The following is a 14,866-nucleotide window of genomic DNA, read 5'->3' as shown; positions in this document are numbered from 1 at the left end:
ATTTAATGGAATCACCACAATTAATGAAAGAAATGTATCAATACGTCTGCAACTTTATCACAGAAATATCTTCAACGGAACTTTTAAATTTGTTTAATGGTTCAATAGAAACTATTTCGAAACTTCAGAACATATTAAATGAAATTGGTCAAATTCTGACTCAACAATTAACGCAAAATATACCAATATAAACAAATAAACAAATTTGTTATTAATAAATAAAAATATTTTTTATTTATTTATTTATTTTTATTCTTCTGTTAAAAGTCTCGTTGCTGTCTCATCAAACGTTTTCAACATTTCTTGAATCTTTTCGTTATAATTATTTCGATAATTCTTAATAAGCGATAATTGCGTATTTAATTGTTCGATGAATGATGAATGACTCAACGACACTGCGTAATTGATGCCGACGCTTTCGTCATTTGGAAATTGTTCACTCGCTGTCAAAATGCAATTTCGACCGTTCTCCCATTCTCCAATATAAAAATGACAAACACTAATTAAATTCATTAAAATTGGTGACGTTTCAAATCGTTCTGATAAATCAAGAAGTGAAAATAATGAATTTTTAACTTCGTCTTCACCCTTAAAAAATGAAATAAGTGCGCAATTAATACTATATAATATAGAATCTTTGATTTGTATAAGTTCTGTTTCTGCTAAATCAATGCGATGAATATTTAAATACATTTGAACTCTTAAAGATGAAACTTCAATATCTTCAAAATTTTGTAAAATTTCTAACCCTATTAAATATTCTTCAATCATATTATAAATAATACTGACACAAATTACATAATGTTTCGATTTTTGTATCAATGTTTGATCAAGACTTTTTAAAAGTTGTAAAATATCGTCTTTATTGTTTTGTTTAAGACTTTGTGATAAAAGATAAAGACCTTTATACATTCCTGTGTTTTGTGTTTTAGTTAAATTTAAAACAAAGTCAACTTGATTTAAAAAAAGACGTGAACGTAAAACTAAGAATTCAACTTCTTCATCCCCTTTATCGAATGTTGTCGACATTTCGATGACTTTATTGTAATATCCAAGATAGAAATATTCTTTAAGTTCAGAAAGACTCATTCCTTAATTTAAATATTTTTCAATAGAAAATAATCGTCAAATAAATTATTCATTTATTCAAACAATAATTTCTTGAAGTTGTTTCCGAAAAATGTTCTTTTTCTCGTTCAATAGTTCGCTTAATTTGTGATAACGTTTCTTGATGTTCTGAAATAAGTTCAATAGTTTCATTAAAAAAATAAATTTAATTTGTTTTCATCTTTCATTTCATTAATTTTGTCTTCGCACTCTTCGTAAAGTTCGCCGCACTTCTTGGTGAGCTCCTTCCATCGACTGAACATAGAAGGTTTACTTTGTCGCTTCTCTTCTTCTTCAAGTTCATGCAATTTATGTTTTAATGTCGTTATTTCATTTCGTCGCAAATTAGATTTCGTGTTATTGCGAATTCGTTCTTGTTCAATTCGTTGTTCTGTTTCAAAATATTTTTCTTTCGTTCGTTCGTATTGATATTTAATGTCATACGTTTTACTTTGATATTCTTCAATAATTCCTTTCATCGTTTCAATGTTATTTCGATGTGTTTGAATTTCTTCTTCAAGTGAATGATATAAAATTTGAAGGCGACGTTTCTCTGAATTAATTTCTTCAAGTTCGCGCGAAATGTCTTTCTTCGCATTTTCTTGTGCTTCGTGCTGTTCTTCAAGTTCTTTGTATTCCGTTGTAAGACGTTCAAGAACTGACATTTCAATACTTTCATTCGTAGCATAAACACTTTTAAATGATTCAATTTGCGTTTGCAATGGTTCAATTAATTGTGGAATTGAACTTTTAATATTATTATAACGAAGTAAAAGTTCCCGATGCTCTGTCTTACTCGAACTGATCATAAGTTGAATATTATGATGCTCTCGTTCAAATGCGTTTTGATTAAATGTCTTCTTTTCATTTAATTTATCACGTTCATGAATAAGTTCATTTCGTTCTTTTTCTTTACTTTGAAGAATCCCATTCGCAAGTTGTCGAATTGATTCACTTCGCATTTTACGTCGCTTTTCTTTGTAATTCTGTTGATGTTGATCAATGTTATAAAGTTCTGTTTTACTTCGTTCAATGTCTTTATGAAGTTTTTTCTTCTTCTTGATGAACGTTTTCATATATTTTCCGTTGTTCTTCATATTCTTGATAATATTTATCATTTTGAATAGAGAGTTCAATGATTTCTTTCTTGTTTTGTTCAAATTGCCTTTTAGAAATTTGATATTTCCGTTCTTCTTCTTGAATGTTTTGATTCGTGTCTTTAATGTCATTCTTAACATTTTGAAGTTCTTTTTCTGTAGTTAAAAGTTCTTCATCAAGTCGTTTTTCTTCTTTTTGAAGCGTTTCTTCTTGAATTTGAATGTTTTTGTATTCTTCTTGAATAAGTCCCGACTTTTCTCGTGCACTTGAAAGTTCTTCTTCAACTTTTCGTAATATTTCATTGTTGTTCGAGAATTGTTCAATTTCTTCTTTGATTTGTTCAATGTTTCGTTGTAATTTTTTCTTTTTGTTCTGTAATTTTTTCTGTTTCGTTCTTGATATTCTTGAATTAATAATGTCCAATTTGGATCAACTGTATTAAGAATGTTTTGATAATTTTCAATGGTTTTGGTGTTTTCTTCAACTTCAAGTTCAAAATCTGCAACTTTGTTTTGTAACTCTTGAATTCGTGTTGAATAATCAATATCTTCTTCTTCTCTTCCTTTTATTATATCTTTTGCTTTGTCATTTTTCGTGTCTTCTTCTTGAACATTTTTGTTTCCTTCTGAAATTTGTCGTTCTTCTTTTCCTTGTTGATTCTCTTCTTTACGTTCAACATTGTTTCGCTCTGCAAAATCTTTATCAATGGATTTCTCGAAATCTGAAACAAATCCCCAAAAAGACTTGAAGAGACTCATTTAATTTTCAATAACTTTGTTTATTGATCCCATTTTTTTTATTGTTTATTTAAAAATTGACATCAAAAAAAAAGTAAGAAAAAAATATTTGCCTTCTATATTAATATTCATATAAAATCCTAATTTGATGTCTGATAAATCAAACAATAAAAGGAAGTCTAATTTGATAAATTTATTTAAGCAAAACATTCATTTTGAAACTATGAGTAACATTAGTTTCAGATAATCTTATTTAATATCAATATCAAAATCCATTATAATCAAATATTTATGCAATATTTTAATGAAGGTTCAAAACAAGTGAAAAATTTGATAAACTTAAAATGAAATACAAAAACAATTTATATCAAATAAGAATAAAATTGTTTTAAAAATAATTTTTTATTCACTTCTTATTTATTTGAAAAATAAATGGAGTCAAATAATAATAAACATATTGCATCATAAAAAATTTTTTTTTAAAGTTACATGTTGTCTTACAGTAGCAGAAATAGATATCTATCATAAAATATAAAACAATTTTTTTATCAAACAGTTTGAAAAACTAATTAATGAGATATTATTCAAAAATGAGCTTTATTTTGATATTAATTTTTTTATATGTGAACATTAAAATTATCTTCTTTAAAGTCTTCTGCAAATGGATCTTCTTTAGTATTTGCTGGTGAAAATCCAATTGTAAAATCATTAATTTCTGCTTCTTTTTCTTGATTATTATTTGTTTCTTCTTCGATATATTCTTTTTTATTTCGAATACGTTTTAATATCACTATTAATATTATTACAATGATTATTACTATTCCAATTACAACGCCAATAATAATATAAATATAATTTTTATCATTATTATTATTTATTTCTTCATCTTGAAATATAATATAAAAATCGGAATAAATACTATAATATTTAGAATAATAGATAATTGAATATTCATAATAAATAACAGATGTTTGTAAATATGTAGGAATTGAATTTATGATTATAAATGAATACGAATCTATTAAATATGAATTATATAAAGTTAATGATTTTGAAAATGTCAAAATATGTGATAAAACAAATGAATGTGTTATACTTATATTTTGTGATAATGTCTGCGTAAAAACATTTGATTTAGTGAATTCATTACTTTTTGTAAATGTATTCGATTGAGTAAATTCATTTGATTTACTAAATGTATTACTTTTTGTAAATATATTCGATTTAGTCAATGTATTACTTCGCGTAAATGAATTTGAATTTGAAAAAAAGTTTGATTGAGTAAACGAATTCGATTTAGTGAATGCATTACTTTGCGTAAAAGTTTTTGATTGAGTAAATGTATTCGATTGAGTTGGCGTAAATGTTAGAGTTGGCATTGGTGTACAGCCATCAATTGTTATTCCTTTAGAGACATTTAATTCTCCAAATGTATCTCCTTGGTATGTTTTATATGTCATAACTGATGCTGAAACACCTTCAAATGCGCCACTTCCAAACGTTGGAGGAGTTTGGCCATAAAAATAAATGCATTTGAGTGATGTACATGATGAAAATGCGTTTGTTTTAATACTTTTTACATTTTCTCCAATTACAATTGTTAATAATTTAGTACATATATTAAAAGTACTTGGATTAATAACTGTTAAATATTTTGGTAATATTACATTTGTAAATATACAATTATAGAATGCAAAGCTTCCGATTGTTTTTACATTATCTCCAATTGAAATTGATGATAAATTACTGCATGATTCAAATGCATGGTCCCTAATATAAGTGACTGAATCTGGAATTTGAAATCTATTTGATTTAAGTCCCGGTAAATAACTGATAAGTTCTGTATTATCACTTGTATATAAAATGCCATCATTTTCATAGTTAGAGAAATATTGATTTTCATTTGAAATTTTTATAAATTGAAGACTCTTACAACGAAGAAATGGATTTGATAAAATTGATGATACTGTACTTGAAATTGTAACATCTATAAGATTATAACAATTTTGAAACATAAAGTTCCCAATTGTTTCCACGCCTTCATCAAGTGTTACTGAAGAAAGTGCATTACACCCAATAAAAATATTTTGTCCAACTGTTTTAAGAGGACTTTTTAATTTTACTTCTTTTAATACAACGCAATATGAAAATGCATATTCATCAATCTTTGTAATACTTTCACCGAATGAAACTGATTCTAATAAAGAACAATATTCAAACGCTGAATCTCCAATTGTTGTAACTGAATTTCCAATTTCCACAGTTTTTAAAAATTTCCACAAAGAAAATGCTTTCATAGGAATTTCTGTAACCCCATCAGAAATGATAACACTATTAGTAAAGTCTTTATGTTCATTTGTAAAATCATTTGAACTTGTTACAATTAAAGTTGCTGTTGTATTGTCAAATGTTTGCATTGAATAATTAAAAAAACAAGCAAAAATTACCAAAATTAAATTGCTATTTACAATTTCTTTTATATGAATATTACTGAAATTGAGCTTTGTTGAAAACAGTTTCTTAAGAATATGTAGCACCATTAAATATACATAAAAATATGAACTAACAACAAATAAATTCATAATTGTTAGGTTATTACATATAAAATTCATTTGGTACTGAGTAAAATCAAAACGTTCTTTGGAGGGAAATTGATTGTTTTTATTTTTTGGAAAAATTTCTAATTTGTAATTAATCAATAATTTTTTACTATTTGCACTAAAAAAGCATGGTGACAAAAAATGATTTTTTAACAGTACCCAAAAACATCCAAGCATTGGGAAAGATTTTCTTTGGGCAAAGTCAACAACAAATTTTGAGCTGACAACTCCTGTCAAATCTGAAATTTGAATGAAAACTGTCACCTTTTGGTTTCAGAAATTGTGGTAAAATTACTATTTCGTTTTCGGTTTGTTCATTTCCGTTACCGGTTACAAACGAATAAAAACGATAGGGATTAAACCACAAGGAAAAGTTCCTTTCAAATTCCAAAATGTATTTTGTAATAATTTTAAAGGACTTTTTACATCTAAAGATGATAAAGTTTGAATATTACACATGGAAAAAGGCCAAATGTAAATTCGAGAATAATAATTACATATCCAAATGTTTTGCATTGTTTTAATTTTATTTGTATAAAATTTAATGTACAGTATGCATTAGGCATTAAAGAGTAAACTTTTTATTTGTGTTTAATGATTAAAAAGATATCTTTTTAATATGTGAAGTAATTACAAAAATTTTACAATTCCCAATCAAAAGAAAGCAAAAATCTCAAAGTTAAATTTTTCTCTCATGTTTAATTGCATGATAACTGCTTTTATGAAGAGATTAATTCACATCGAGTGAAAAATTGCATCAATCTCTTTAATTATTAATTCATTTTAAAATAGTTAAATGTCCACGCTAAATGTTTAATGAAATATAATATTCTATTTTTCTTTATTTTCTATATTATATTTTTGCTTTCCCTAAGAATCCTTGTTTAGAAACTTTTACACATTGTTGTTGTTCATCATTAATTTCTCTGTTTTCCCTGTTGTAGCTTGTTAATGACCTAAAATTGTGTTTTTGTATTTGTGCGTTGTTTTCTTTATGTTTATTTAATTCTGTTGCAACAATTCTCGATATTTTTGAGCACAAAATTATTTTATATATTGCAACAACTTTGCTATTTGTTACATTGATCCAATTTTCATTCAATTGTTCGCAATCCAAAGAAAGGCTTTTCATATATTCTACAATTTGCTTGTCAATACCATTTGTAAGATTATTATGTAATTTTGTAACTGCTTCAGATGACTCTTTATATCCTTGAAGCCATTTAGAATCAAGAATTTCATCCAATGTAATTCTATTTGTAAAATCTTTTGTTAGCATTCCTTTTAATAAAACTCTGAGTTCATGAGAAAGGTAATGCGGAATAAACGGATCAACAAAAGCAATTCGTTGCATTTGCATTTGCGTTGTGGTACCATTAAAAGGAAATGTTCCTGTTGTCATAACATAAAGAATAATCCCTAAACTCCAAATATCAGTTTTTTCTGAATATGTTTTTCTTGTTATAATTTCTGGAGATACATATGCTGGAGAACCAATCAGAGAAGTGAATTGATGTGACTCTGCAAAAGACTTAGAAAATCCAAAATCAATGAGTTTAATGTTGTTGTATTTGTCAAGGAGAATGTTTTCTAGTTTAAGATCACGATGCGCAACCATTGCATCATGATGAAGATATTGGAGAACTGTTACCAATTGCATAAACAATCGCTTTGCTTCGTGCTCAGAAAGTTTTCCTTTCTTTTGGATATATTCCAAAAGACTTCCATTTTCGGCATATTCTATTACTAAAAAATACTTATTTCCCCGTTCAATGATTTGAAAACATTCTGCTATGAAAGGATGATGAATGTTTGGTAGAATTTGAATTTCATTTTTAAAATGTTTAAATGATGGATTAGCTTCATCTTTTTCTATGAATTTGATTGCGACTGTTCGAGATAAAAACTGATGTTCTGCCTCAAAAGTTTTGAGGTAAGTTCCTTTTGATATTAATTTTTTTATTTTATAGTCTTGTAAATCATGATCGCTGCTCATGTTGTGCTTTAACGTACAGAATTTATCATCCACCAAAAAAAGTGTTTTGTAATATTTATATAAAAAGTGGTTTCAAGTGTCACATTTTTCTATTCCAAAACACGCTCGTTCGCTGCAAGGGATCCTTGAATGGATCATTCCATCGTAAATTTAATAATATAGATCATATTAAACCAGAATCAAGAGTCGTCCAGAAAACCTGGGATTATTGCTTTGTCAAAAAATTTAATGCCGACATCACATTTTATATTATATTCACCCATCCCTATCAGTCAGAAAAACCCCTATCCACCCTTGTTACTTGGATCAATAAAAGACAAATTTTAAGTAAAACTTCCTATTGATGATTATTTATATATTTGATCTTAGTATTTTTTTTATTGTTTGATTTATCAGACATCAAATTAGGATTTTATATGAATATTAATATAGAAGGCAAATATTTTTTTCTTACTTTTTTTTTGATGTCAATTTTTAAATAAACAATAAAAAAAATGGGATCAATAAACAAAGTTATTGAAAATTAAATGAGTCTCTTCAAGTCTTTTTGGGGATTTGTTTCAGATTTCGAGAAATCCATTGATAAAGATTTTGCAGAGCGAAACAATGTTGAACGTAAAGAAGAGAATCAACAAGGAAAAGAAGAACGACAAATTTCAGAAGGAAACAAAAATGTTCAAGAAGAAGACACGAAAAATGACAAAGCAAAAGATATAATAAAAGGAAGAGAAGAAGAAGATATTGATTATTCAACACGAATTCAAGAGTTACAAAACAAAGTTGCAGATTTTGAACTTGAAGTTGAAGAAAACACCAAAACCATTGAAAATTATCAAAACATTCTTAATACAGTTGATCCAAATTGGACATTATTAATTCAAGAATATCAAGAACGAAACAGAAAAATTACAGAACAAAAAGAAAAATTACAACGAAACATTGAACAAATCAAAGAAGAAATTGAACAATTCTCGAACAACAATGAAATATTACGAAAAGTTGAAGAAGAACTTTCAAGTGCACGAGAAAAGTCGGGACTTATTCAAGAAGAATACAAAAACATTCAAATTCAAGAAGAAACGCTTCAAAAAGAAGAAAAACGACTTGATGAAGAACTTTTAACTACAGAAAAAGAACTTCAAAATGTTAAGAATGACATTAAAGACACGAATCAAAACATTCAAGAAGAAGAACGGAAATATCAAATTTCTAAAAGGCAATTTGAACAAAACAAGAAAGAAATCATTGAACTCTCTATTCAAAATGATAAATATTATCAAGAATATGAAGAACAACGGAAAATATATGAAAACGTTCATCAAGAAGAAGAAAAACTTCATAAAGACATTGAACGAAGTAAAACAGAACTTTATAACATTGATCAACATCAACAGAATTACAAAGAAAAGCGACGTAAAATGCGAAGTGAATCAATTCGACAACTTGCGAATGGGATTCTTCAAAGTAAAGAAAAAGAACGAAATGAACTTATTCATGAACGTGATAAATTAAATGAAAAGAAGACATTTAATCAAAACGCATTTGAACGAGAGCATCATAATATTCAACTTATGATCAGTTCGAGTAAGACAGAGCATCGGGAACTTTTACTTCGTTATAATAATATTAAAAGTTCAATTCCACAATTAATTGAACCATTGCAAACGCAAATTGAATCATTTAAAAGTGTTTATGCTACGAATGAAAGTATTGAAATGTCAGTTCTTGAACGTCTTACAACGGAATACAAAGAACTTGAAGAACAGCACGAAGCACAAGAAAATGCGAAGAAAGACATTTCGCGCGAACTTGAAGAAATTAATTCAGAGAAACGTCGCCTTCAAATTTTATATCATTCACTTGAAGAAGAAATTCAAACACATCGAAATAACATTGAAACGATGAAAGGAATTATTGAAGAATATCAAAGTAAAACGTATGACATTAAATATCAATACGAACGAACGAAAGAAAAATATTTTTGAAACAGAACAACGAATTGAACAAGAACGAATTCGCAATAACACGAAATCTAATTTGCGACGAAATGAAATAACGACATTAAAACATAAATTGCATGAACTTGAAGAAGAAGAGAAGCGACAAAGTAAACCTTCTATGTTCAGTCGATGGAAGGAGCTCACCAAGAAGTGCGGCGAACTTTACGAAGAGTGCGAAGACAAAATTAATGAAATGAAAGATGAAAACAAATTAAATTTATTTTTTAATGAAACTATTGAACTTATTTCAGAACATCAAGAAACGTTATCACAAATTAAGCGAACTATTGAACGAGAAAAAGAACATTTTCGGAAACAACTTCAAGAAATTATTGTTTGAATAAATGAATAATTTATTTGACGATTATTTTCTATTGAAAAATATTTAAATTAAGGAATGAGTCTTTCTGAACTTAAAGAATATTTCTATCTTGGATATTACAATAAAGTCATCGAAATGTCGACAACATTCGATAAAGGGGATGAAGAAGTTGAATTCTTAGTTTTACGTTCACGTCTTTTTTTAAATCAAGTTGACTTTGTTTTAAATTTAACTAAAACACAAAACACAGGAATGTATAAAGGTCTTTATCTTTTATCACAAAGTCTTAAACAAAACAATAAAGACGATATTTTACAACTTTTAAAAAGTCTTGATCAAACATTGATACAAAAATCGAAACATTATGTAATTTGTGTCAGTATTATTTATAATATGATTGAAGAATATTTAATAGGGTTAGAAATTTTACAAAATTTTGAAGATATTGAAGTTTCATCTTTAAGAGTTCAAATGTATTTAAATATTCATCGCATTGATTTAGCAGAAACAGAACTTATACAAATCAAAGATTCTATATTATATAGTATTAATTGCGCACTTATTTCATTTTTTAAGGGTGAAGACGAAGTTAAAAATTCATTATTTTCACTTCTTGATTTATCAGAACGATTTGAAACGTCACCAATTTTAATGAATTTAATTAGTGTTTGTCATTTTTATATTGGAGAATGGGAGAACGGTCGAAATTGCATTTTGACAGCGAGTGAACAATTTCCAAATGACGAAAGCGTCGGCATCAATTACGCAGTGTCGTTGAGTCATTCATCATTCATCGAACAATTAAATACGCAATTATCGCTTATTAAGAATTATCGAAATAATTATAACGAAAAGATTCAAGAAATGTTGAAAACGTTTGATGAGACAGCAACGAGACTTTTAACAGAAGAATAAAAATAAATAAATAAATAAAAAAATATTTTTATTTATTAATAACAAATTTGTTTATTTGTTTATATTGGTATATTTTGCGTTAATTGTTGAGTCAGAATTTGACCAATTTCATTTAATATGTTCTGAAGTTTCGAAATAGTTTCTATTGAACCATTAAACAAATTTAAAAGTTCCGTTGAAGATATTTCTGTGATAAAGTTGCAGACGTATTGATACATTTCTTTCATTAATTGTGGTGATTCCATTAAATGTTTCAAAAGTTGAATATTATTCGGATAAAAAGGTTCTACAATCGTATGGAAAAGTTGCGTTTTATATTCTGGAAAATGTCGGATAATATAACCATAAATAATATGACTGACTTCAAATGTGATCGTAATAGGCAAAAAGTTCGAATACCATAAAATGATTTGTTCATTAGTAATATTTACAATTTCATCAATACGTGAAAATAATGCTAAAAGATATTCACGAATGATAATTTCTGTTTTATTCATTCCTTTTAAATTATTAATACGTTGAACAATAATTTGAAGGATTTCATTATTATGTTGAAATCCATTCGGAAATGTTTCAATTAATTTCATTAAAAAATGTTACATATGTTTGACAATATTTAATTTCATCACTCGAAATATTTCGTATTGAAATATGATAAAGTTCGTCAAGAAAAGGGGTTGGTAAATATTTAATAATATTCATACTAATATTAAAACAAATAATTTGTTCTGTTTCATATTTACTATGAATTAATTCATAAAGTTTTGGGATGAAATGTTCAAAAAATGTTTCATTAATTTCAATACTTCGAAGAATATTATTAAGAATTTCATTAATTTCTTGATGAAATTTAATAATTAAATATTCATCAATAATATTATTTCGTTGTTGTTCTAATAAAAGAAATATTAATTCTAAAAAATATTTCTCTTTATTATTAAATATAATTTTCCCTAAATATTGATATGAAACATTAAATGTTTTAATACTTGACGTTTCTAATAAAATATCTTCTGATTCTTCTAAAAATTTTAAATTACTTAATAACATATTAACATAAATATGTGTAAAATTTGGAATATTTAATCGAATAATTGAACAAAATAATTTATTAGATTCAATAAAAATATTATTAAAAATACTTTTATAACTTTTAAATAAACATGAAAAAACAATTATTATGTTTTCTTGTTTTAAAAAATATGGTGGATATTTTTTAATGATTATACTTAATAATTTAAGATCATTTTTAATAATATAATCAATATAATTACAAATTTCATTAATATTTTCTTCATTTTGAAGTTTTAGAATTAATTCTTCGGTATAATCTTGTGAACAATTATGAAATATTTTGGGTAAAATATTTGGTAATAATTCTTCTATTTCTGTAGGATAATATTTTATTAATTTAATAAAACCAAAAATTGAATCTTGTTCTAAAATAATATCTTCACTTAAATACCATTTAATTAATATATTCTTAATTTCATGTATTTTATCTTGAAATAATTCGTGACAATTTCGACTTAATGAACAAATAACTCGTAATGCATTACCACGTTGAATTTCATTATCTTTTTGTAAAAATTCATATGAAATTCGATAAATTTCTTCAAAATATTCACAAATTTTATTTCTTGATCGAATAGTAAGAATAGTTAAAATTAACCAACTATTAGTACAAATTTCAAGATCATTAATATATAAATTACAAATATTTATTAAGATTTCAAATATTGGATCAATATCTTCAATATCATAAAGAATATTCGGAATTAAGATTAAACCTTCTACAAAATGTTCTCGTTGAATCATGTCAATAATTTTAATAATAATATCTTCTAATTTAGAATTAATTTGTTCACTTAATGAAAAATAACATGTTTTAATAGTATGACATGAAAGACTTCGTATTAATTCATTATTAATATTAAAAGATGAAATACAATAAAATAAAAGTCGTTCTTTTAAATCAATGATTAAATTAGAATGTGTTCGTAATGAAATTTGGATTAATAATATCCCAGTAAAATATGTAGATGGATTCGTAGGTTGAATTAATTTTTTCAATTCGTTCTTCAATAACATCATGAAATATTATATTAGGAATTCGTTGTAAAATAGCTATCAAAATGAATTTAGTCGGAATATATTCAATTTCTTTAATAATAAATTCATTAAATGATATAATAGTTAAATTTAGAATTAAATCTAATAAATTAATAAGAATTTCATTATTAAGTTCAATATTAGTATTAAATAATGAATAACCTAATACTTCAATAACATTAATTTTGTTTTGTATAATATTATATTGTGATTGTAAATATAAAATACTCATTTCAAATATTCGGTCAAATAAAATTGGTTCAATATCATTTTCATATGTTTTAATTATAATATTACAAACTTTTTCTATTTCTTCTGTCGATCCTTGTTTTAATGTTTCTAAATATAAATTAGAAAATATTATTAATAAATTATTTAAAATGTTCCCTGGAAGTTCAATATGTAAAAAATTTAAATAATTAATTAATGATAAATAAACTTGAAAATATTTATAAATAATATTAACATTTAAAGGTGTCCCTAAACAAAAAATTAAAATATTGATTAATTTTTTCAATATTACCTTCAATATCTTTTGTAATAGGTATAATAGTAATTAATATAGTAATACATTTATCAATTTGATTGTTTTGGATTAATAAATTTATAAAATTTTCGATAAATTCATATTTACCTCCACAAATTTCATACATCTTTTCTAATGGTAAAAGAAGTGTATTAATAATCTCTGAATTACCTTCTAAATAAATAATATTTAAAATTCGTAAAAAAATTATGGTTAAATCTTCTTGACAAATTTTTTCTGAACAATGTGAAATACATCGTTTAAGTCCAATCGCTGTACTCTTCTTTAAAAAAATGGATTCATTCTTCGAATAAATATTAAATAAAACTGGAATTGAACTTGGGTTTTCATATAAAATTTGAAGTTCTCGTGTACTTTGCATAGGATCAATTTGGAATGGATTATTCAAATTCATAAAACATGTAATAATTCTGTTTTCGATTTCATCCATTCCAAAATTTAAGGAAAAAAAAATGTGATATAAATTATTAACGTTCTCTATAAGCATTTTTTAACGTTCTTTTTTTATAATTTTAATCTATTTCATTATGTTAACATTCATTTTGTTGTTATCATTAATCTATCTAAATATAAAAGACAAATAAGAAATTTAACTAAATGAAATTATTAATTCATCATTGTTAAAGAATTCTAATTTTAAATATCATTATATGTTGCCATTCTTAATAAAAACAAAAAAAATAAGATTAACGTTCCACGTTCAAAAATTTGAATCATTGAAATAAAAGTGCCATTGGAGTACCCCATCTAAATGTCTTCTTCAACAGATTTTGTAGTACGAGAGATTGATAAATTATTATCACGACCTCATCAAGAAGATGACAAGATGAAGAGTAGTAGTAATTTATTTTTTCAATTTCGTCATGTTTATTCTACTTTAATTGACTCACAAAAAGAGTTATTAGAACAACGTGAAAGAAGTATTGCGCAACTTAAACAATCTACCAAAGAAGTTAAATCACTTAAAATTAAATTTTGCACAGATTTACGTTTAATTGACGAAGAACTTAGTGAAGTTCATTCACAGTCAAAAGATTTATCAGAAAGTTGTTCCAAACTTTCAGTCGATTTTACACAAATTACAGATCGTTTAGATGTAGCCACATCATTAGTTCGTAAAGCAGACACTATTTCAACGTATATACAAAACATACAAATTTTTGGGTCAGACAGTGATTTAGATTCAGTTTTAACCAAATTAAAGAACACCACATTTCCATTAAATGATCAATTTAAGACTGCCGAATATTTATCCAAACTTATTAAAATCATTGATATTTCAGAGAAGAAGGCGAACATTGAGTGCGCGCGCATAAATTTAGAGTCATATCGCACGCGTTTATCACAAGAATTATTGCGAACATTCAAAGACAAACTTACGAGTGCGCACAGCACGCCAGAAGAATTGCATAACTATGCGCGCTCACTTTCG

The 14,866-nt window shown here is 25.7% G+C and overlaps 2 protein-coding genes across 2 annotated transcripts; one reads left to right on the top strand and one right to left on the bottom strand.

Moving 5' to 3' along the window:
* Nucleotides 1-6,395: 6,395 nt before the first annotated feature.
* On the bottom strand, nt 6,396-7,202 carry GO595_010312 (CAMK family protein kinase; the record flags this gene model as incomplete). Its single annotated transcript, XM_067912977.1, has 1 exon — nt 6,396-7,202. The coding sequence occupies one exon, from the start codon at nt 7,200-7,202 to the stop codon at nt 6,396-6,398; it is 807 nt and encodes a 268-aa protein (XP_067769050.1).
* An 863-nt stretch (nt 7,203-8,065) lies between these two features.
* Nucleotides 8,066-9,523, top strand: GO595_010311 (uncharacterized protein; the record flags this gene model as incomplete). Its single annotated transcript, XM_067912976.1, has 1 exon — nt 8,066-9,523. One exon carries the CDS (start codon nt 8,066-8,068, stop codon nt 9,521-9,523), a length of 1,458 nt encoding a protein of 485 aa, XP_067769049.1.
* Between the last annotated feature and the right edge of the window lie 5,343 nt (nt 9,524-14,866).

The sequence above is a fragment of the Histomonas meleagridis genome (assembly GCF_020186115.1).
Source record: "Histomonas meleagridis strain 2922-C6/04-10x chromosome Unknown scaffold_61, whole genome shotgun sequence".
NCBI classification, from domain to species: domain Eukaryota; phylum Parabasalia; order Tritrichomonadida; family Dientamoebidae; genus Histomonas; species Histomonas meleagridis.
The sequence above is the reverse complement of the archived record's forward strand: the minus strand, read 5'-3'. Positions and strand labels throughout refer to the sequence as shown.